The sequence below is a fragment of the Delphinapterus leucas genome, chromosome 3, assembly GCF_059928025.1.
Source record: "Delphinapterus leucas isolate spDelLeu-1000000601 "Yukka" chromosome 3, BTC_Dleu_Yukka2, whole genome shotgun sequence".
NCBI lineage: Eukaryota > Metazoa > Chordata > Mammalia > Artiodactyla > Monodontidae > Delphinapterus > Delphinapterus leucas.
Genome location: NC_143131.1, coordinates 99,280,482 through 99,302,281, shown reverse-complemented (window position 1 = coordinate 99,302,281; position 21,800 = coordinate 99,280,482). Strand labels below are relative to the sequence as shown.

Below are 21,800 nucleotides of genomic sequence, written 5' to 3'. Positions count from 1 at the left end.
AAAGGTGGTTTTTAGTGTTGGAAGTTAGGACGTTGAAAAAAACCCACTGATTTATGGTGAACATTATCTATGATGATAGTTAATGCAATTTACAGAAATGGTCACCAGCTTTTTTCACACTAAAGTTATAATTTTTTTCTCTTTCCATACTTTATTCCTTGGAAGGAAGACCATAAATCCAGCCCACACTCAAGTAGGAGGGAGAGATTAAACTCCACCTCCTGGAGAGGGGAGAGTTTATGTTTATTACTTGGAATTCTTCTATGAGGAAGATTTGTTGCTTCTCTCCCATTTATTTGTTCAATCATTTATTTATATCAGTCTAGACACTGTATTTATTTTATACTTTGGGTTATAATCCAAATACTGTTATTTTGTTGCTCAAGTTGTTCCATTGGGTGCTCTTTAAGATTGGCTTCTGTGTCCCTTTGATATGCCCTATTGTTTTGTTTTTTTTTGAGCACTTCCTTGCTTTTGGGGCATAAATATCTAGGCAGTTATCTTCAAGTTGACATACTACAAAATGTAATTACTAGTGAAATAAAAAGTTTGTCAGAATAAATGAATTCAATTTAAACACAAATTTACATTTTTCATAATCTTTATTATTTAGAATAATGTTATCCTTTTTGATCAGTAAACATGTAAATACACCCAAATAGAATAAAAATATACACTTGTATTATATTTAATACTGATAAGTCAGAGAAACTGTACCTCTTTTTATTAAACTGTGGTCTGTAGTAAAAGACTTGTGAAAATTATACATAATGCTGTGAATCAGATGTTCATCAAAAAGTTTTAAAAGCGTGTTTATCTAATTAGAATCTACATTTTAATTAATTTTTTAATTACAGGAAAACAAGGTGTTGCGGACAGTTCCTCTGCTAGCAGCATGTCTCCCCCAAGATAAGTGTAAAGTCAAGATTGGTCGTCGCTTCAGTGAGGAAAGGTAAATTAACTTTTAGGGCAATTTAAATGAATTCTTTTTTTTACTTTAAAAATGGTTTCCTTCAAGTTACCTATTAGACCTAGAACATGGTACATTGGAAATAGTTAAAAAATTTAATTTCTGCCTTCTCTCTCAAAATAATACAAGATAAGCAAAACATAAACAAAAACAGACCAAGATGGAATAAACAAATTATAGCATTATCTAAATTCCATGGTATATATGTTGAGCCTAAAAGGCATGTATATTTCCTGTTTATTTCATTTTTGTTAAGATATTTTATTTCAGGATGTTAGTGTACTTGTATTAGATTTAGTTAATGTTTTTCTTTTACAATTATATATGATATACATTTATATAAACATATATTCATTTCCAGCCCATGAAGGCTTTCCTAAGGTACAGTGACTAGAACTATATTTAGTGTTCCAGTTATAGGCACATCCATATTTTAAAAAAATGATAGAATGCCTTCTCTTGTTGTGTTTAAAATATTTTTTTTTTGATAAGGCCCAGTATGTGCAGCAGTTTGTTAGTTGATATCTTCACAGACAGTTCTGTAATACTCTTGGATCTTATTTTACACTGTATTACATAGCCCATTATTATAAATATATGTAATATACTGTATGTATATTGAAATTTTTCTACAAGTTGTTTCTTACCTTTGAAGCATATTTGTTGCTTTTCTACCTATTCAGAGCCTTCACAAATTACTTTGATCCTATCTACACAGTTAAATATATTTTTAGATTTCTTTTTCAGTTCACTTATGAAAATGCTAAGTAAGACTAGTGGCAGCACCAAGCCCAAGGAATTGACCAAACTTTTTCCTTCCTTTATTATTTTAGCTTTATGTTATGAAAACATCATGTTAGAACTTTATAAAATCATTTTTTTCCTTGCTCTGAAACTATTGGTTAGGCATTCTTTTCTCATATAGATTTTTCTTTTGCACAGTTTGCGTTGCCTTGTCCTCCAGAGGTGAGCTTTGCTCTGGGCTTGGTGCTGCTGTTGCAGATTCTGCCGTTTTGTTGGGAGTGGAAGCACCATCCAGAGCCCTTCACATGGGGAGCAACCACATAATTTACACTGTGACACTTCTTTCACACAGAGGCTCTTTATAATGATAGTTTCTCTATAATTCTTGGATAGATGTGGGTATATAATCTGCCAGCTTGAATCTTGGTTATTTTATTGCAAAAATGGTGAGCATCTATGGTGGTAGAAGTGGAAACTATCTGGGTCATCCCTGACATTTGGCTATCTAACCCTTCCACAGATGTGCATGGGGATGAGAAACTTGATATTTTTCTAAATAGCCTATCCCATTTTGAGCCTATGATATTAAGCTCAGTATTATTATTTTTTTTAATTTTTATTTATTTATTTATTTTTTTGCGGTACTCGGGCCTCTCACTGCTGTGGCCTCTCCCGTTGTGGAGCACAGGCTCCGGACGTGCAGGCTCAGTGGCCATGGCTCACGGGCCTAGCTGCTCCACGGCATGTGGGATCTTCCCCGACTGGGGCACGAACCCGTGTCCCCTGCATTGGCAGGTGGACTCTCAACCACTGCGCCACCAGGGAAGCCCTAAGCTCAGTATTTTTGATGGTACCAAATATAGTGCTTACTCAGTAAATTATTATTCATGTATGGATTTTAAACTAAAGCTGATTAAGATTATTGATTTAATATTAATCTGGTAATTGAATGATTGATTTATTTATTTTTATAAATTTTATTTATTTATTTATTTATTTATGGCTGCATTGGGTCTTTGTTGCTGCGTGCGGGCTTTCTCTAGTTGTGGCGAGTGGGGGCTACTCTTTGTTGAGGTGTGCAGGCTTCTCACTGCAGTGGCTTCTCTTGTTGTGGAGCATAGGCTCTAGGCGTGAGGGCTTCAGTAGTTGTGGCACGTGGGCTCAGTAGTTGTGGCTCGCGGGCTCTAGAGCGCAGGCTCAGTAGTTGTGGCACACGGGCTTAGTTCTCCACAGCATGTGGGATCTTCCCTGACCAGGGCTCGAACCCATGTCCCCTGCAGTGGCAGGTGGATTCTTAACCACTGCACCACCAGGGAAGTCCTGAATGATTGATTTAGTTTTTTGTTAGACTATGTGATGTAACCATGGGGGAATGATTAAGAGACTTATTACTTTTAGTATCCTTTGTAAATGGAATTTAAAAATACTTATTTTCAGTTTTTTGCCACTAGTATATAAGAAAACAGTTGGCCTTTGTGTATTAACCCTGTATACTGTGACTTTCTAAATTTATTTGTTAGTTGTAGAAATTGTTTTGTAGATTCCCTAGAACTTTCAATGTAAGTAGGATTATCTGCAGATAGCGTTCTTCCTTTCTGATGTTTATGCCTTTTATTTCTTTTTCTTGCCTTATTGTAGTAACTGGGACCTTCAGTACAATGTGTACTATGAGTGGCAAAAGCCCCTATCTTTACCTTGATACCAATCTAAAAGGACGTTGTTAGAGCTGGTATTGGCTGTATATTTTTGTAGATGCTTATTATTATAGCTTGAAGATTATACCATTTATTGTCTTTAATTGACTTTTAACTTGTCTCCTTCCCCCTCAAGTTTGTTTTGTTGCTTGCAGACAGAGGCTGTGTCATTCTTTATTATATCTCTAGTGACAAAATGCTTTGACATGTATTTTTTTTTTTTTTTTTTTTTTGAGGTATGCGGGCCTCTCACTGTTGTGGCCTCTCCGTCTCCGGGGCACAGGCTCCGGACGTGCAGGCTCAGCTGCCATGGTTCAGGGGCCATGACTCATGGGCCCAGCCGCTCCGCAGCATGCGGGATCTTCCCGGACTTGGGCACGAACCCGTGTCCCCTGCATCGGCAGGCGGACTCTCAACCACTGCGCCACCAGGGAAGCCCTGACATGTATTTTTGAATGAAGTTCAATAAGAATAATAAAACTCCACCCCCCCGCCAGGCTAATAAAGACTTTTATTTTAAACTTTTAGAGATCCTGAACTTTCAACTGTTTGTCGGAAGTCTGATACATTAATATTATATCCAGGGGCTGAAGCTGCTAATTTGGAAGAATTTATATTAGATTCTCCTATTTATCCTTCCACAATCATCATCATCGATGGTACATGGAGCCAGGCTAAGGACATTTTCTACAAGAATTCCTTGTTCCGACTGCCTAAACAGGTAAACTAGTATTTTAACATACAGTAAATACAAATGTATAGTTATACATGTATATATTTTCTGTGAGAGGACACACATATGCGTTTATATATGAATTTGATGGTGTTTAGATATGCGAATGTATGTACAGAGGCATGTATATGCTTGTGTGTATGTTTTATATGTAAGCAGAAAATTTCAAATTTGTCCTTCTTTGTCAGTTCCTACCATCAAATTTCACCATAGTTTAGGCATTTAGCTGTATTAAAAGTTTCTCAGACATTTAATCAGAGCAGTGTAAGGATTATTTATTTCTATGTGTATTAATGTTTTTGTTAAGAAGTGTTATGTTTAAATATTTTTGGAATACTAAATTACTTTGTTCTTATTAGGCATGACTGAGTTTTTATGAAATACTTTTTTTTGTCATTCATGATTATAATCATATGGTTTATCCTTCAATTTGTTGATGTAATTGATGATGATACATTTCCTAATGTGGGACTGTTCTTGTATTATTAGAATGAACTCTACTGGGTCATATTGTACTACCCTTTTGATATATTACAGAAGCTTATATTTTATTTAATGGCTTTAAATTATAATTTATATATCTTATGTACTTTTATTATAATATTTGGGTACTAAGATAATGGTAACTTCACCAAATAAATAGGAGAGATTTTAATATTTTTCTGTGGCTTGGAATAGTTTAAATGATAGTTAACCTAACTTCATTTAGGTGAACTTGAGGTGCTGCCATTTTGTTGTATATGTACAGGACAGTGGGCTGGGAAGCCTTTGTCACGAACTTATAGTACCTATTTCAACTTCCCCCAAATGACTCCATCCCTGAATTTGTTTTCCTTGGGGGAGGGGGGGATGGATTGTACCATGAATAAGAAGTATTAATTTTTTTAAAGACAAATTGACTTTGAGGATATAAAAAGTTCACTGCAAGAAATAAAAATTGTGAATGAAGAAAAAAAATAATAGTTTTGCTCCTTAAAAATTACATGGAGCTCTATGGTGAAGCCACCTGATACTGGTCTCTTTAAAATGGTAACTTTAAAACCCTTCTTTCAAACTCTTTCATGAAAATTATTCAAGCTTTCTACTTCTATTTGCTTCATTTTTTAATAGTTTATCTTTTCTAGGGAATTATTCCTTTCCCTTGGGTTAACAGATTATTTGCCATATACCTATATATTCTTAAGTACTTATTTTAATTTCTTCTGGATGTTTCCCTTTTTTTTTTCCTAATCATACACACACACACACACACACTTTTCTCCCCCATGAACAGACTCAAGAGGGATTTCCTTGTTTATTGAGCTTTTAGAAGTATTAGCCTTTAGATTGTTTTAATGGCTATTAAACTTTATTCTTACTTCATCAATTTGAACTTTTAGCTTGATCAATTTATTTTACCTTTTTCAGCTAAATTATTTTTTCTGATTGTAAGATTTGTGCTATAAGTACTATGTTTCTTTATTAAGATTAGTGAGTTTCTTCTTTAATAATAAAGGGAAAGAAGACTGTAATGTTTCTTCTTAGTATAATTGTCATTGTATCCTATAGTTTTGGATTGATGTGTTTTTGTATCTATACCATTGATATAATTTGTAATTTGTTTTGATTTCTTTCTACCCATGGATTATCAGAGTTCTTAATTCTCAAGTGTTATAACATTTTTGTAGCTATTTTTATTTTTATTTCTTATTTTGTTGGATCATGATAAAATAACATTGCCAACAATATTGTGAATAATTTTATGATTTTTATCAGGGTAAGTACATGGCAAATTTTTGTGCATGTTCTATGAATATAAAAAATATACCTTCTCTATTTAGCAATGAAAGTGTTTACATTTTTTTAGTTTGTTATTGTGGTTTTACTTTATGCTGTTCTTTTTGGCATGCCCGGGCTATTTTATATTGAAAAAGGTATATGGAAAGTTTCTATTTGTGTGTTTTTAATGAAGTTATTCCTACATTTTCTTCTTTTTAAATTTATTTTATTTATTTATGTTTGGCTGTGTTGGGTCTTTGTTGCTGCACACGGGCTTTCTCTAATTGCGGTGAGCGGGGGGTACTCTTTGTTGCAGTGTGCAGGCTTCTCTTGCAGTGGCTTCTCTTGTTGCAGAGTGCGGGCTCTAGGCATAGGGGCTTCAGTAGTTGTGGCACGCAGGCTCAGTAGTTGTGGCTCGTGGGCTGTAGAGCGCAGGCTCAGTAGTTGTGGTCCCCGGACTTAGTTGCTCCACAGCATGTGGGATTTTCCCGGACCAGGGCTCGAACCCATGTCCCCTGCATTGGCAAGCAGATTCTTAACTACTGCACCACCAGGGAAGCCCCTTTTTTTTCTACATTTTCAATAGTTTTTGCGTTATGTATTTTTTTTTAACATTTTATTGGAGTATAATTGCTTTACAGTGCTGTGTTAGTTTCTGCTTTATAGCAAAGTGAACCAGCTATACATATATATATTTTCCCATATCTCCTACCTCTTGTGTCTCCCTCCCAACCTCCCTATCCCACCCCTCTAGGTGGTCACAAAGCACCGGGCTGATCTCCCTGTACTATGCGGTTGCTTCCCACTAGCTATTTATTTTACATTTGGTAGTGTATGTATGTCCATGCCACTCTCTCACTTTGTCCCAGCTTACCCTTCCCACTCCCCGTGTTCTCAAGTCCATTCGCTACATCTGCATCCTTATTCCTGTCCTGCCTCTAGGTTCTTCAGAACCATTTTTTTTTTTTTTTAGATTCCATATATATGTGTTAGCATACGGTATTTATTTTTCTCTTTCTGACTTACTTCACTCTGTATGACAGTCTCTAGGTCCATCCACCTCACTACAAATAACTCAATTTCATTTATTTTCATGGTGGAGTAATATTCTATTGTATATATATGCCACATCTTCTTTTTTTTTTTTGTGCGGTATGCGGGCCCTTCACTGTTGTGGCCTCTCCCGTTGTGGAGCATGTGGAGCATGGCGCAGGCTCAGCGGCCATGGCTCACGGGCCCAGCCGCTCCACGGCATGTGGGATCTTCCCGGACCGGGGCACAAACCTGTGTCCCCTGCATCGGCAGGCGGACTCTCAACCACTGCGCCACCAGGGAAGCCCCGCCACATCTTCTTTATCGATTCGTCTGTCGATGGACACTTAGGCTGATTCCATGTCCTGGCTATTGAAAATAGAGTTGCAATGAACATTGTGATACATGACTCTTTTTGAATTATGGTTTTCTCAGAGTATATGCCTAGTAGTGGGATTGCTGGGTCATATGGTTGTTCTATTTTTAGTTTTTTAAGGAACCTCTATACTGTTCTGCATAGTGGCTGTATTGCTTTACATTCCCACCAACAGTGCAAGAGGGTTCCCTTTTCTCCACACCTTCTCCAGCATTTATTGTTTGTAGAATTTTTGATAATGGCCATTCTGACTGGTGTGAGGTGATACCTCATTGTAGTTTTGATTTGCATTTCTCTAATGACTAGTGATGTTGAGCATCCTTTCATGTGTTTGTTGGCAATCTGTATATCTTCTTTGGAGAAATGTCTATTTAGGTCTTCGGCCCATGTTTGGATTGGGTTGTTTGTTTTTTTGCTGTTGAGCTGCATGAACTGCTTGTAAATTTTCGAGATTAATCCTTTGTCAGTTGCTTCATTTGCAAATATTTTCTCCCATTCTGAGGGTTGTCTTTTCATCTTATTTATGTTTTCCTTTGCTGTGCAAAAGCTTTTAAGGTTCATTAGGTCCCATTTGTTTGTTTTTGTTTTTATTTCCATTTTTCTAGGAAGTGTTTGAAAAGGGTCTTGCTGTGATAATTGTCATAGAGTGTACTGCCTATGTTTTCCTCTAAGAGTTTTATAGTGTCTGGCCTTACATTTAGGTCTTTAATCCATTTGGAGTTGATTTTTGTGTATGGTGTTAGGGAGTGTTCTAATTTCATTCTTTTACATGTAGCTGGCCAGTTTTGCCAGCACCATTTATTGAAGAGACTGTATATTCTCCGTTGTATATTCGTGTCTCCTTTATCAAAGATAAGGTGACCATTTGTATGTGGGTTTATCTCTGGGCTTTCTATCCTGTTCCATTGGTCTGTGTTTCTGTTTTTGTGCCAGTACCATACTGTCTTGATTACTGTAGCTTTGTAGTATAGTCAGAAGTCAGGGAGCCTGATTCCTCCAGCTCCATTTTTCTTTCTCAAGATTGCTTTGGGTACTCAGGGTCTTTTGTGTTTCCACACAAATTGTGAAACTTTTTGTTCTAGTTCTGGAAAAATACCATTGGTAGTTTGATAGGCATTGCATTGAATCTGTAGATTGCTTTGGGTAGTAAAGTCATTTTCATAATATTGGTTCTTCCAATCCAAAAGCATGGTATATCTCTCCATCTGTTTGTATCATCTTTAATTTCTTTCATCATTGTCTTATCGTTTTCTGCATACAGGTCTTTTGTCTCCTTAAGGTAGGTTTATTCCTAGGTATTTTATTCTTTTTGTTGCAGTGGTAAATGGCAGTGTTTCCTTAATTTTTTTTTTTCAGATTTTTCATCATTCGTGTATAGGAATGCAAGAGATTTCTGTGCATTAATTTTGTATCCTGCTACTTTACCAAATTCATTGATTAGCTGTAGTAGTTTTCTGGTAGAATCTTTAGGATTCTCTATGTATAGTATCATGTCATCTGCAAACAGTGACAGTTTTATTTCTTCTTTTCCAATTTGGATTCCTTTTATTTCTTTTTCTTCTCTGATTGCTGTGGCTAAAACTTCCAAAACTATGTTGAATGATAGTGGTGAGAGTGGACAGCCTTGTCTTGTTCCTGATCTTAGAGGAAATGGTTTCAGTTTTTTACCACTGAGAATGATGTTGGCTGTGGGTTTGTCATACGTGGCCTTTATTATGTTAAGGGAAGTTCCCTTTATCCCTATTTTGTGGAGGGTTTTTTCATAAATGGGTGTTGAATTTTGTCAAAAAGTTTTTCTGCATCTACTGAGACGATCATAAGATTTTTCTCCTTCAATTTGTTCATATGGTTTATCACATTGATTCATTTGCATAAATTGAAGAATCCTTACATTCCTGGGATAAACCCCATTTGATCATAGTGTATGATCCTTTTACTGTGCTGTTGGATTCTGTTTGCTAGTATTTTGTTGAGGATTTTTGCATCTTTATTTATGAATGATATTGGTGTGTAATTTCCTTTTTTGGTGATATCTTTGTCTGGTTTTGGTATCAGGGTGATGGTGGCCTAATAGAATGAGTTTGGGAGTGTTCCTTCCTCTGCAATGTTTTGGAAGAGTTTGAGAAGGACGGGTGTTAGCTCTTCTCTAAATGTTTCGTAGAATTCACCTGTGAAGCCATCTGGTCCTGGGCTTTTGTTTGTTGGAAGATTGTTAATCACAATTTCAATTTATTTCTTGTGAATGGGCTGTTCATATTTTCTATTTCTTCCTGGTTCAGTCTTTGGGAGATTGTACCTTTCTAAGAATTTGACCATTTCTTCCAGGTTGTCCATTTTATTGGCATAGAGTTGCTTGTAGTAGTCTGTTATGATGCTTTGTATTTCTGTGGTGTCCATTGTAACTTCTCCATTTTCATTTCTGATTTTATTGATTTGAGTCATCTCCCTCTTTTTCTTGATGAGTCTGGCTAAAGGTTTATCAATTTTGTTTATCATCTGAAATAACCAGCTTTTAGTTTTACAGATCTTTGCTCTTGATTTCTTTGTTTCTATTTCATTTATTACTGCTCTGATCTTTATGATACTTTCTACTGATTTTGGGTTTTGTTTGTTCTTTTTCTCTAGTTCCTTTGGGTGTAAGGTTAGGTTGTTTATTTGAGATTTTTTTTTGTTTCTGGAGGTAGGATTGTATTGCTATAAACTTCCCTCTTAGAACTGCTTTTGCTGCATCCCATAGGTTTTGGGTCATTGTGTTTTCGTTGTCATTTGTCTCTAGTTATTTTTTGGTTTCATCTTTGATTTCTTCAGTGATCTCTTAGTTATTTAGTAACGTACTGTTTAGCCTCCATGTGTTTGTGTTTTTTACGTTTTTTTCTCTGTAATTGATTTCTAATCTTATAGTGCTGTGGTTGGAAAAGGTGCTTGTTATGATTTCAGTTTTCTTTAATTTACTGAGGCTTGATTTGTGACCCAAGATGTGATTTATCGTGGAGAATGTTCCCTGTGCACTTGAGAAGAAAGTGTAATCTGTTGTTTTTGGATGTAATGTCCTATAAATATCAATTAAATCTATCTGGTCTATTGTGTCATTTTTAAAGCTTGTGTTTCCTTATTAATTTTCTGTCTGGATGATCTGTCCATTGGTGTAAGTGAGGTGTTAAAGTCCCCCACTTTTATTGTGTTACTGTTGATTTCCTCTTTTATAGCTGTTAGCTATTTGCCTTATGTATTGAGGTTCTCCTGTGTTGGGTGCATATATGTTTAGAATTGTTATATCTTCTTGGATTGATCCCTTGATCATTATGTAGTGTCCTTCCATGTCTCTTGTAACATTCTTTAAGGTCTTACTCCAGCTTTCTTTTGATTTCCATTTGCATGGAATATCTATTTCCATCCATTCATTTTCAGTCTGTATGTGTCCCTAGGTCTGAAGTGGGTCTCTTGTAGACAGCATATATACGGGTCTTGTTTTTGTATCCATTCAGCGAGCCTGTATCTTTTGGTTTCAGCATTTAATCCATTCACATTGAAGGTAATTTTCAATATGTATGTTCCTATTACCATTTTCTTAATTGTTTTGTTTTTGTAGGTCTTTTTCTTCTCTTGTGTTTCCCACTTAGAGAAGTTCCTTTAGCATTTGCTGTAGAACTGGTTTGGTGGTGGTGAATTCTCTTAGCTTTTGCTTGTCTGTGAAGCTTTTGATTTCTCTGTTGAATCTGAATGAGATCCTTGCTGGGTAGAGTAATCTTGGTTGCAGTTTCTTTCTTTTCATCACTTTAAACATATCATGACACTCCTTTTTGGCTTATAGAATTTCTGCTGAGAAATCGGCTGTTAACCTTATGTGAGTTCCCATGTATGTTATTTGTCATTTTTTCCTTGTTGCTTTTAATAATTTTTCTTTGTGTTTAATTGTTTTCAGTTTGATTACTATGTGTCTCGGCGTGTGTCTCCTTGGGTTTATCCTACCTGAGACTCTGCACTTCCTGGACTTGGGTGGCCATTTCCTTTCCATGTTAGTGAAATTTTCAGCTATTATCTCTTCAAATATTTTCTTGGGCCCTTTCTCTCTTCTCCTTCTGGGACCCCTATAATGTGAATGTTGGTGCGTTTAATGTTGTTCCAAAGGTCTCTTAGGCTGTCTTCATTTCTTTTCATTCTTTTTTCTTTATTCTGTTCTGCAGCAGTGAATTCCACTCTTCTGTCTTCCAGGACACTTACCTGTTTTTCTGCCGCAGTTATTCTGCTATTGATTCCTTCTAGTGTATTTTTCATTTCGGTTATTGTATTGTTCATCTGTGTTTGTTCTTTACTTCTTCTAGGTGTTTGTTAAACATTTCTAGCATCTTCTCCATCTTTGCCTCCATTCTTTTTCTGAGGTACTGGATCATCTTCACTATCATTATTCTGAAATATTTTTCTGGAAAGTTTCCTATCTCCACTCTATTTAATTGTTTTTCTGGGGTTTTATCTCATTCCTTTGTCTGGTAGATAGTCCTCTGCCTTTTCTTTTTGTCTGTCTTTCTGTGAATGTGGTTTTTGTTCCACAGGCTGCAGGATTGTAGATCTTCTTGCTTTTGCTTTGTGCCCTCTCTTTCAAGATTTAAAATGTACATACCTTTCAACCCCAAATTCACTTTTAGGAATCTAAAAATCTTTACAAGTTCAATATAGGAATGACATCCTAAATATTCAGTACAAGGAATGGTTAAATGGATTATCATACTTATGTACTGTACTGATATAGAAAAGCATCCACAATATTACGTCAAGTACAAAAAAAAGTAAGGTCCAGAATATAAATGTGGCACCATTTTTTAGACACATTTGTGTAGGAATAAAATATTCTTGTTTATTTTTTAGTTGGCCTACATTAAGGTTTTTGTCTGTGTTTAGAAAAATTCCTTAGAGATAATGAGATATATAAAGAGGCAGTGAACCAAAGACATACCTAAATCACTTCTGAATTTGGAAGTCATGGCACGTGAGGGGCAAAAGAGAAGAAAACAGGGGAGAACAGAAGAAGTGGACTTGCAGCGAAAGTGAGAGAGAGAGAGAGGGAGGAAGGGAGGGAAGGGGTGGTTGGTGGGGGAGAGAGAGTGAGAGAGAGAGAGAGAGAGAGAGAGAGAGGGAGGGAGGGAGGGAGGGAGGGAGGGAGGGAGAAAGAGAGAGAGAATATGGCAAAAGAGAAGACCTGGGAGTGTGTGGAGAAAGAACAGTGTTTTCAAAATTCAATTTTAAATAGTTCACCTTGTTACAACCTTCCCCCTGTCCCACAACTTCATGTACCCAGACATTCTTTAGAGTCTCTTTTATACACAGAAGAATACTTTGTGTGAGTGAAGTGTGTATGTGAATGCTTTGTGTGTGTGAATGCTTTGTGTGAACTACCCCAGATAAATTTTAGGAGAGGGGCAACATTCCACGTCTGAATAGACAGGAAGCTGAGAAAAGAGAATCTCTATGGGAGATAAGTGTATAGCAGAATAGGGAGGTACAAACTTTCAGCTGCAGAATAAATGAGTCACAGGTATGAAATATACAGTGTGGGGAATACAGTTAATAACTGTGTAATATCTTTGCATGGTGACATATTGTAACTAGACTTACGGTGATCATTTTGAAATGTATAGAAAAATATCACTATGTTGTGTAACAAGAACTAACATAGTGTTGTAGGTCAATTATACTTCAAAACCAAACAGACATGCAAACTCAGAAAAAGAGAGCAGACTGTGGTTACCAGAGGTGAAGGGGTGGGGGGAGGGGGAATTGGAGGAAGGTGGTCAAGAGGTACAAACTTTCAGTTATAAGATAAATAAGTACTAGGGAGATAATGTATAACATGATGAGTATAACTAACACTGCTGTATGATATACAGGAAAGTTGTTAAGAGAGTAAGTAAGTCCTAAGAGTTCTCATCACAAGGGGAAAATTCTTTTACTTTTTTCTTTTCTCCTTTTCTTTTTATTGTATGTATAAAAGAAGATGGATGCTAGCTGAACCTATTGTGGTAATTGTTTCACAATATATGTAGATCAAATCATCATATTGTGCACGTTAAACTTATACAGTGATGTATGTCAATTATTTCTCAGTAAAGCTGAAAATTTACCTTCTGATTCTTTACTGATCAGGAATTCATTGTTTTTACCCAGTATCAACTGACCTTTACATTATTAGTTTTCAAATGATGTAATGTGTATCCTTCAGAATAAATTTTTATCAAGATCAACTTTTAGGAGACTTCAAATGTACCAGTATAAAAGACTAAGATTAAAAATCAGTTTTCAAATAGTAATTTTACTTTGAGTTTATTTGCCATGATGCATATTTTAAAAGAATATCATTTAGTGCATTTTGTTTTACACAGATTCCTTTTAACTACTTTTAATTTAGTGTTTTCACAGGAACAGAAGATATGCCATTTTAGGCCAGTCTGGTCAGTGGTTTGTACAGCCTAATATATTGTTTTTGATAGTAAAGTGTGGCTGTTGTTCCAGTTGTCTATTTTTACATGTGCAGAAAGCAATTAACACAGCAGGTTTGAGACTGCTATCCTTAGAAATATCCTTTTTTTTTTTTTTTTGTGGTACACGGGCCTCTCACTGCTGTGGCCCTTCCCGCCGCGGAGCACAAGCTCCGGACGTGCAGGCTCGGCGGCCATGGCTCACGGGCCCAGCCGCTCCGCGGCACGCGGGATCCTCCCGGACGGGGGCACAAACCCGCGTCCCCTGCGTCGGCAGGCGGACTCCCAACCGCTGCGCCACCAGGGAAGCCCCTTAGAAACATTCTTGCAAGAATGGCCTTTGGCATCTGAGAATGTGAATGGTAAACAGTTTGCTGCACAGATATAAACTTTCCCTAAAGGATGAGTGGCTCACTGTTGTACAAACAATGTGGTGTATAATGAACACTTGCTTTTCTGTAGGAGTCTGAAATTTTGGTGTGTGCCAGGCAGAGGGTGTCTATGTAACTAATCTCCAGTGAAGACCTTGGGCCCTGTGTCTCTAATGAGCTTCTCTGGTAGGCAGCACTTAACACAGGTTGTCACAGTTTAATGCTGGAGGATTTAAGTGCATCCTCTTCGACCTCACTGGGAGAGGACTCTTGGAAGCTTGAGCCTGATTTCATTTTGGACATGTGTCTTTTGCCTTTGGTAATTTTGCTTTGTGTTCTTTTGCTGTAATAAGTCTTAGTCATACGTTGAACTAGATGCTGAGTTCTGTGAGTCCTAGTGAATCACTAGACCTGTGAGTAGTCTTGGGAACCCATGACAAACTGCATAACAAAATTCTGCAAAACGTAGTATCTTAAAACAGCCATATTATTGTATCTCACGATTTTGTTGGTCAAGAATTCAGTTTGACTTGTTGACAGAGGTCACTTGGTGATTTTCATCTAATAGTTGGTTTGGTCTGGTGGGTCCAAGAGCTTTCTCCATGAATCTGGCACTTTGGCAGCGATGGATGGAAGGCTGTGCTCAGCTGGGACTGTTGACTGGACTGCCTACATATGGCCTCTCCTGTATTACAGCCCTAAAATGCCAATTAAGAATCAGACTATCCTGAATAGACCGATCATTTATTTATTTTATACTGCTGAAATAGCTTATATTATTATTTTTAGCTGGAATAATTGGAGTTCTGAATTCCCTGTATTACCACATATTTTGTAATGTGTGGTTATTAATTCCTTTTGTTTTCCCCAAACTACCTTCCCTTTGAGTGTTAAGGGATATCTTTTTGTTCTGCTGAATAATTCTGTGTTCATGTTATCTGTACTCTTTGTGATTTTATTAACATGTAACATCTTCTTTTGGCTTTCATATTTCTAAGAAGAGAATGTTTTTATTATATCCTCTTTAGAGAGTGACTATTCTAGTTATTTTTATCTTAACCGTTTCCAGGTTCATTTTTTCATTTGAAAATGAAAAATCTGACCTATATGCAATATGATAGGCTGAGATGCACCATATATTTTTTTCCTCCAGAAGAACCATGGAGGCATGAATTCCCTTTGCAGAAAATATTATTACTTTTTATGGCTAGAAATTATTCATACTTAAGTGGAAAATTTTCACACCTGTGATTAGAAATATTTCTTTTTTACTCACTGGTTTGTAGTTCCTTGAGAGCCCTTGGAGCCTTTTTTTAAATGAATAACATGAAAAATTCTTGAAATCTTTCAGCGGCTTTTACAAATTTTAGCTCATAGTTTGATAGCTTCACATTTGAGTTCCTTCAGGACTCCTGAGTGAATGTTATTCAATCCTAATTTATTTGTATTCAACAATCATGTTTATTTTTTGGTATTAACAATAAATGACATCTCTGGATAATATTGCATGTTAGAAAATTTTAGCATGCATTATATAATTTCATTCTTTAAGCAAATTGTTAGATGGTTTGAATAAGTATTTTTTAAAAATTGAATCATAATGTTTTATAGTAGCAGTTAATTTGGCATTCTGTATATGCCATGGATTGTAATAGTTCATATTTGTGAATATTATGTGGATCTCATTTTAAGAAGTTGTCTCTTTTCATAGCTTACTCCAATTATTTACAATACTATTTTTTTCTGTTTTTGAGATTCAAATAAAAATAATCTCTAAATTAGAATGATAGACTTAGAAGGAAGCTCAAAACTGGGTACTAGGGACACAAGAGGTTTTTCATTATCCTCCTTGTACTTATTTTGAAAATTTTCTACATTGAGCAGGAAATTTCAAAGAGGAAAATAAAAATTGCTTGAAATCCTACTATCCATAAATAATCATAGTTAGCATTTTGGTCATTTCCTTTCTTCTCCATCTTCCTGTGGATTTGAATAGTATTGTTAATTATCCCACTTCATAGATGAGAAACCTGAGGCTTAGAGTGATTTTTTAAGTTTGAAAATAGAAGAACTAGAGTGAGAATGGAGATCTTATGACTCCAAATCCCACCGCTCATGGGCATCTGTTCAGTTTTAGGGGCACCACACTACCATCCTAAGTCCTGGTGTTTAGATGATTGTTGTTGTTGTTAATGTTGATCAAGGCAGGCAGGATATTATGCAGTCCACTTGCATCAGGGATGTTCTGAGATTGATATTTGAATACCTGAGGTGAACCCGGGACACTCATGATCACAGTGAGTCTCCTCTCTGCTTTAGTGCACTTAGAGTGCTCAGTTAGGTGATTGAATTTCAGCCTTGATTTCTGACTTATCATTCAATTTCCCCCAGTGGGACTGAACTCTGCCTTAAATCCCCACCTCCCTAGTTCTTGCTCCTAGAAACTGGACCACAGAAGCTCCACCCACTGACTGGAATCTTGTTCCAAAGATAGGATCATGGTGGTACCATCCACCTGACTCTTCTGACCTTGTCTCACTCACAAGTTAGAGTGCTTTTGGCTATTTGACCACCATTTCAGTGTCACTAAAGATATGGATGTTTGCACTGTTGGTCACTCTCTTTGGGGGAGCAGCCCTACAGTGTGGACTCACTTATATCTACTTTCTTACTTTTTCTCACCAGCATATATATATTGAAGTTGAAATAGTAGAGACTTTCAGGTTTTTTCCATCAGGGTATACTACTTCCTTAGGATAATCCTAAACTATTAATTAGATATTGAATCTCTGCACTTACAATGTTTTTGTATATATATGTATATCTTCTGAACTATTCCCAGTGAAATGAACTTGAGAATTTAGAATCCCTTTAAAGTAATAATTTTCAATCTAAAGTTTACAGGAGTGGTTAAAGCCTGAGGTATATACATTTGTGAGTCATTTCCACTTAGGTGGCAAGTGAAACCAGGTTATGGATATTATCTAGAATGAGAATATGGAGTTAAAAACAAGTATTTGAGATTGGACCTTGAGGAACTTGAGTATTTAATAACCAGGAGAGAAGGTTGAAACCACAAAGGAGACAAGGAATTTGTAGCCAGATGGGTAGAAAGAAAACTAAAGGAATGTGGTGTCTTGAGAACAAAGGAAGAAGAGTGTTAGCAAAGTTGAATGCTCCTGAGAGATCAGTTAAGATGAGTACTGAGAAGTATCCATTAGTTTTAGTGACATGACGGTTATTGTTTATTTTAGTCAGAGTGTTACAGTGGAGTGATAGGATGGAAACCAGGCAGTCAGGCTTAAGTGGCAAGTAGAGGTGAAGAAATGGATCCAGTTGGTATAGAAAACTATCTTAAGTAGTTTGGTAAGAAGAGAAGTGAGGTAGAAACAAGGGAATTGTGAAGTTGGTGGAAGATGTTTTAGTTTATTATATATTTCAAGTAGGGGAGACTTAAGTATAATTAAAAAACAGTGGGAAGGATTTAGTTGAGAGGGAAAGGTCAAGTGTATCACAGAAAGAAAGGATGTTTGATAGTATATTATGTTTCTGAGGAAGCAAAAAGGCTGCATAAAGCTGCTTTGAATGATCTTTTACAAGTCTTTTTGTGTTGCATGCTTTTATTTCTCTTCAGTAAATACCTAGGAGTGGAATTCCTGTGTCTTTTGTTTAACTTTATAAGGAATGGCCAGTTATCCAAAGTGGTTATACCATTTTACTTCCTCATCAGCATTGTATGAGAGTTTCAATTGTTCCACATTCTTGCCAACACTTGTTAGTGTTTTCAATTTTAGCTAATCTAAGGGCAGAGTAGTGGTATCTCATTGTGGTTTTGATTTGCATTTTCCTGGTGATTAATGATGTTGAGCATCTTTGCATGTTTTTAGTTGATCATCATATTTTTTATTTAGTGAAGTGTCCTTTCCTATTTTGGGGGGATTGATTGTTTTATTATTGAATTACAGGAGTTTTAAATATATTCTGCAGAATAGTTCTTTCTCAGACATATGTGTAGCAGATATTTTGTTCTGATCTATGTTTTGCCTTTGCATTTCTTAATGTTGATTTTGAAGAGCAGAAGCTTTTAATTTCAATCAAGTCCAGTTTATCAGTTTTTTTAAAAATGGTTTGTATATTTTATATCCTAAGAAATATTTGTCTACCCACAGGTTACAAAGATTTTCTCCTACTTTTTCTTTTAGAAGTCATATATTTTTATTTGAGTGATACATTTTTAGCTGATATTTTTGATTTAAGTTAATTTTTTGTGTGTGGTGTGAAGAAAGTAAAATTTCATTAAAAAGATATGGCTATGTAGTTGTTCCAGTACCTTTTGTGGGTAAGATTTGTCATTCCTCTAATGAATTACTGTGATTCATTTGTTGAAAATACCTTGACCATCTATGGTTCTGTTTCTGTTCTACTTATGTATGTGTTTATCTTTAATGTCAATACTATTCTGCCTTGATTATTGTAGCTTTGTGGTAAGTCTTAAAATCACATAGTGTAAGCCAACCAACTCTATTCTTTTCCTTTTTTAAATTTTTTTTGTGAAAATTGTTTCGGATTTCCTTTGCATTTCTGTATACATTTTAGCATCTGTTTTTTATTTTCCAATATAAAATAAGTGGGAGTGGGATTGTATTGAATCCCAAGTGAGGATGGGTAGAAAAAGTGAAATGACCTTTTCCAATCAGATTTACATTTTAGAAAGGTCACTCTTCTGACAGAGTGCAGGAGTGCATTAAAAGAGAGTAGGATTGGCGACAGAACAACTTATAGTCCAGGTGCTAGATGGTGAAGAGTAGAAGAAAGACATTGGTGCAAGTACATACTTTTGAAACCTCTGTCAGTTTTCTATTGCTGCCCTAACAAATTACCATGAATTTAGTGGCTTACAACAACAGAAATTTATTATTTTATAGTTCTGAAGATCAGAAGTCTGGTACAGTTCCTGGACTAAAATCAAGGTGTTGATCTACTATGTTTTTTTCTCCTGTGTTGCTTTCTGGAGGACCTTGGGGAAAATCTGTTTCCTGCTCCTTTGTTTTGTTGGAAGGATTCCATTCCTGTGCTTGTATGTCTGAGATCCCTGATTTTTTGATGGCTGTTGGCCAAACGCTGTTCCTAGCTTCTGGAGGCTGTCCACCTTCCTTGGTTAGTGGTACTTATCATCCATGTTCAAATCCAGCAATAGCAGGTTGAGATCCTCTCATGCATCCCTTTTTTCTTCTTCTTCTTTTTTTCCCTTCAGTCCTATCTCTCTGACCAGCTGGGAAAGGTTCTCTGATTTTAGAGGCTCATGTGATTAGATTGGACCCACCCATATAATTCAAGAGAGTCTTCCTATATCAAGATCTGTAATTTAGTTACATCTACAAAACTGAAAACTGTATAAAAACTATACTCAGAAGTCTCACTCTTTTTCATATCCCTTCTTCCTCGTTTCCACATATTCTCCATGGGTAATAACTTTTACTAACTTCTTGTTTATTCTTATATTATAGCATTTTTCAAGAAGCAAGCAGATACATACATATATTCATAGTCTCATTTCTATGTTTTTTACACAAAACTCTCTTACTATACATATTCTTTTGCATGTTTTTTAACTTAACACCATTATCGTTGAAATCACTCCATATCAGTTTATAGAGATCTTCCTTATTCTTTTGCTTATAGTACCTGTACTCCTTATATCCTTTAAATAGATGAACTATACTTTATTCAACCAGTTTCCATAGAAAGGCATTTAGATTATTTCCAGTGTTTACTCTGACAAATAATGTTGTATATATGTTGTTTCATGATTGTGTAGGTGCTTCTTTGGGGTAAATTCCTCAACATGGGATTGGTAGATCAGAGGGTAAATACTTATGTAGTTTTATAAATATTATCAAATTCCTTTCCAACTATTTTCTCTCATTTTACATACTTATCAGTAATGTTTGAGAGTACCTGCTTCCGAACAGCCTTTTCAACAAATTTGTTGTCAGGCTTTTGAATTTTGTCAATTGGGTAGGTGAGAAATGGTACCTCATTATAGTTTTAAAAAACTAACTTTACTGAGGTATAATTTATAGGAAGTAAAATGAGTTTATTTAAAATATACAGTTGATGATTTTTGACAAATGCATAATCATGTAACCACCACAACAATCAAGATGTAGAATGTTTCCATCATTCCTTAGAGGTTCCTTGTCCTTTTTGTGCTCAATTTCTCCATCCTTCATCCCAGCCCCAGACAATCACTGATATGGTTTCTGTCTCAATAGATTCCCTGCCCCCTGCCTTTTGGAATTTTAAATAAATGTAATCATATAGTATGTACTGTTTTATGTCTGATGTCTTTTGATTAGCAAAATGCTCTTGAGAGTCATCCATGTAAGCATGTGCATAATTTATTCATTTTTTTTACTCAGTGGTATTTCATTGTATGGGTAATTGTTTATCTGTTTACCTATTGATAGATATTTGGGTCCTTTCCAGTCTTTACTATTTATTAATAAAATTGCTGTGAAAGTTCTTACACAGGTTTTTGTGTGGACATATATTTTCATTTCTCTTGGGTAGATACCTGGGAGTGAAATTGCCAGTAAGTGTATGTTTTACATTATAGGAAGCTATCAAACTGTTTTCTAAATATATATCATTTTATATTCCCACCAATAGTGTTTGAGAGCCAGTTGCTTCACATCCTTTATAACATTTGGTATAGCCTGTGTTTTTAGTTTTAGCCACTCTAATGGATGACTAGTGGTATGTAACTATGGTTTTAGTTTGACTGTTGACCATTTATGTATCTTCTTATTATTAAGTTATCTTTTTATGAATGAGTTGTAAATATTCTGGATATCAGTTTATTGTCAGATATATGCAGTGGATTTTCTTCCACATTGTGGTTTATCTCTTCATTTTCTAAATAATGCCTTTCACAGAGCAGAAGTTTATAATTTTGATGAAGTCCAACTTATAATTTGTTTCTTTTATGTTTCATGTTTTTCATATCCTAAGAAATTACCTCCCTCCAAATCACAACTATTTCTTTTATGCTTTCTTCTAGAACATTTGTAGCTTTTTAAAAAAATTATTTATTTTATTTTTTATTTTATTTTTGGCTGCAATGGATCTTTGTTGCTGTGTGTGGGTTTTCTCTAGTTGCAGTGAGCGGGGGCTACTCTTTGTTGCGGTGTGCGGGCTTCTTAACTGTGGTGGCCTCTCTTGTTGCGGAGCATGGGCTCTAGGCACACAGGCTTCAGTAGTTGTGGCTCGTGAGCTCTAGAGCACAGGCTCAGTAGTTGTGGCGCACAGGCTTAGTTGCTCTGCGGCATGTGGGATCTTCCCGGACCAGGGCTCGAACCTGTGTGCCCTGCTTTGGCAGGCAGATTCTTAACCACTGAGCCACTAGGGAAGCCCCATTTGTAGTTTTGCTTTTATGGTGGTCAATTTTGAGTTAATTTTGGTAAGTGTGACTTAAGGGTTGAGGTTTATTTTTTTCCCAGTGACTATCCACCATTTATTGAAAAAATTATCTTTTTTTTCATTGAATTACTTTAACATCTTTAAAAAAATCAATTGAATATGTATGGGTAGATCAATTTCTGGATGCTATATTCAGTTCCATTGATCTGTGCCTTTTCTTATAGTGATAA

At 35.9% G+C, this 21,800-nt stretch overlaps 1 protein-coding gene across 2 annotated transcripts in view; it reads left to right on the top strand.

Moving 5' to 3' along the window:
* Positions 1 to 21,800, top strand: part of DTWD2 (DTW motif tRNA-uridine aminocarboxypropyltransferase 2) — a 120,778-nt gene that overhangs the window by 30,561 nt on the left and 68,417 nt on the right. For both annotated transcript variants that reach the window (XM_089909199.1, XM_089909200.1), the window contains 2 exons: positions 858 to 952; positions 3,937 to 4,129. In XM_089909199.1, coding sequence (XP_089765325.1) covers positions 858 to 952; positions 3,937 to 4,129 — 288 coding nt within the window. The remainder of the gene's footprint in view (positions 1 to 857; positions 953 to 3,936; positions 4,130 to 21,800) is intronic.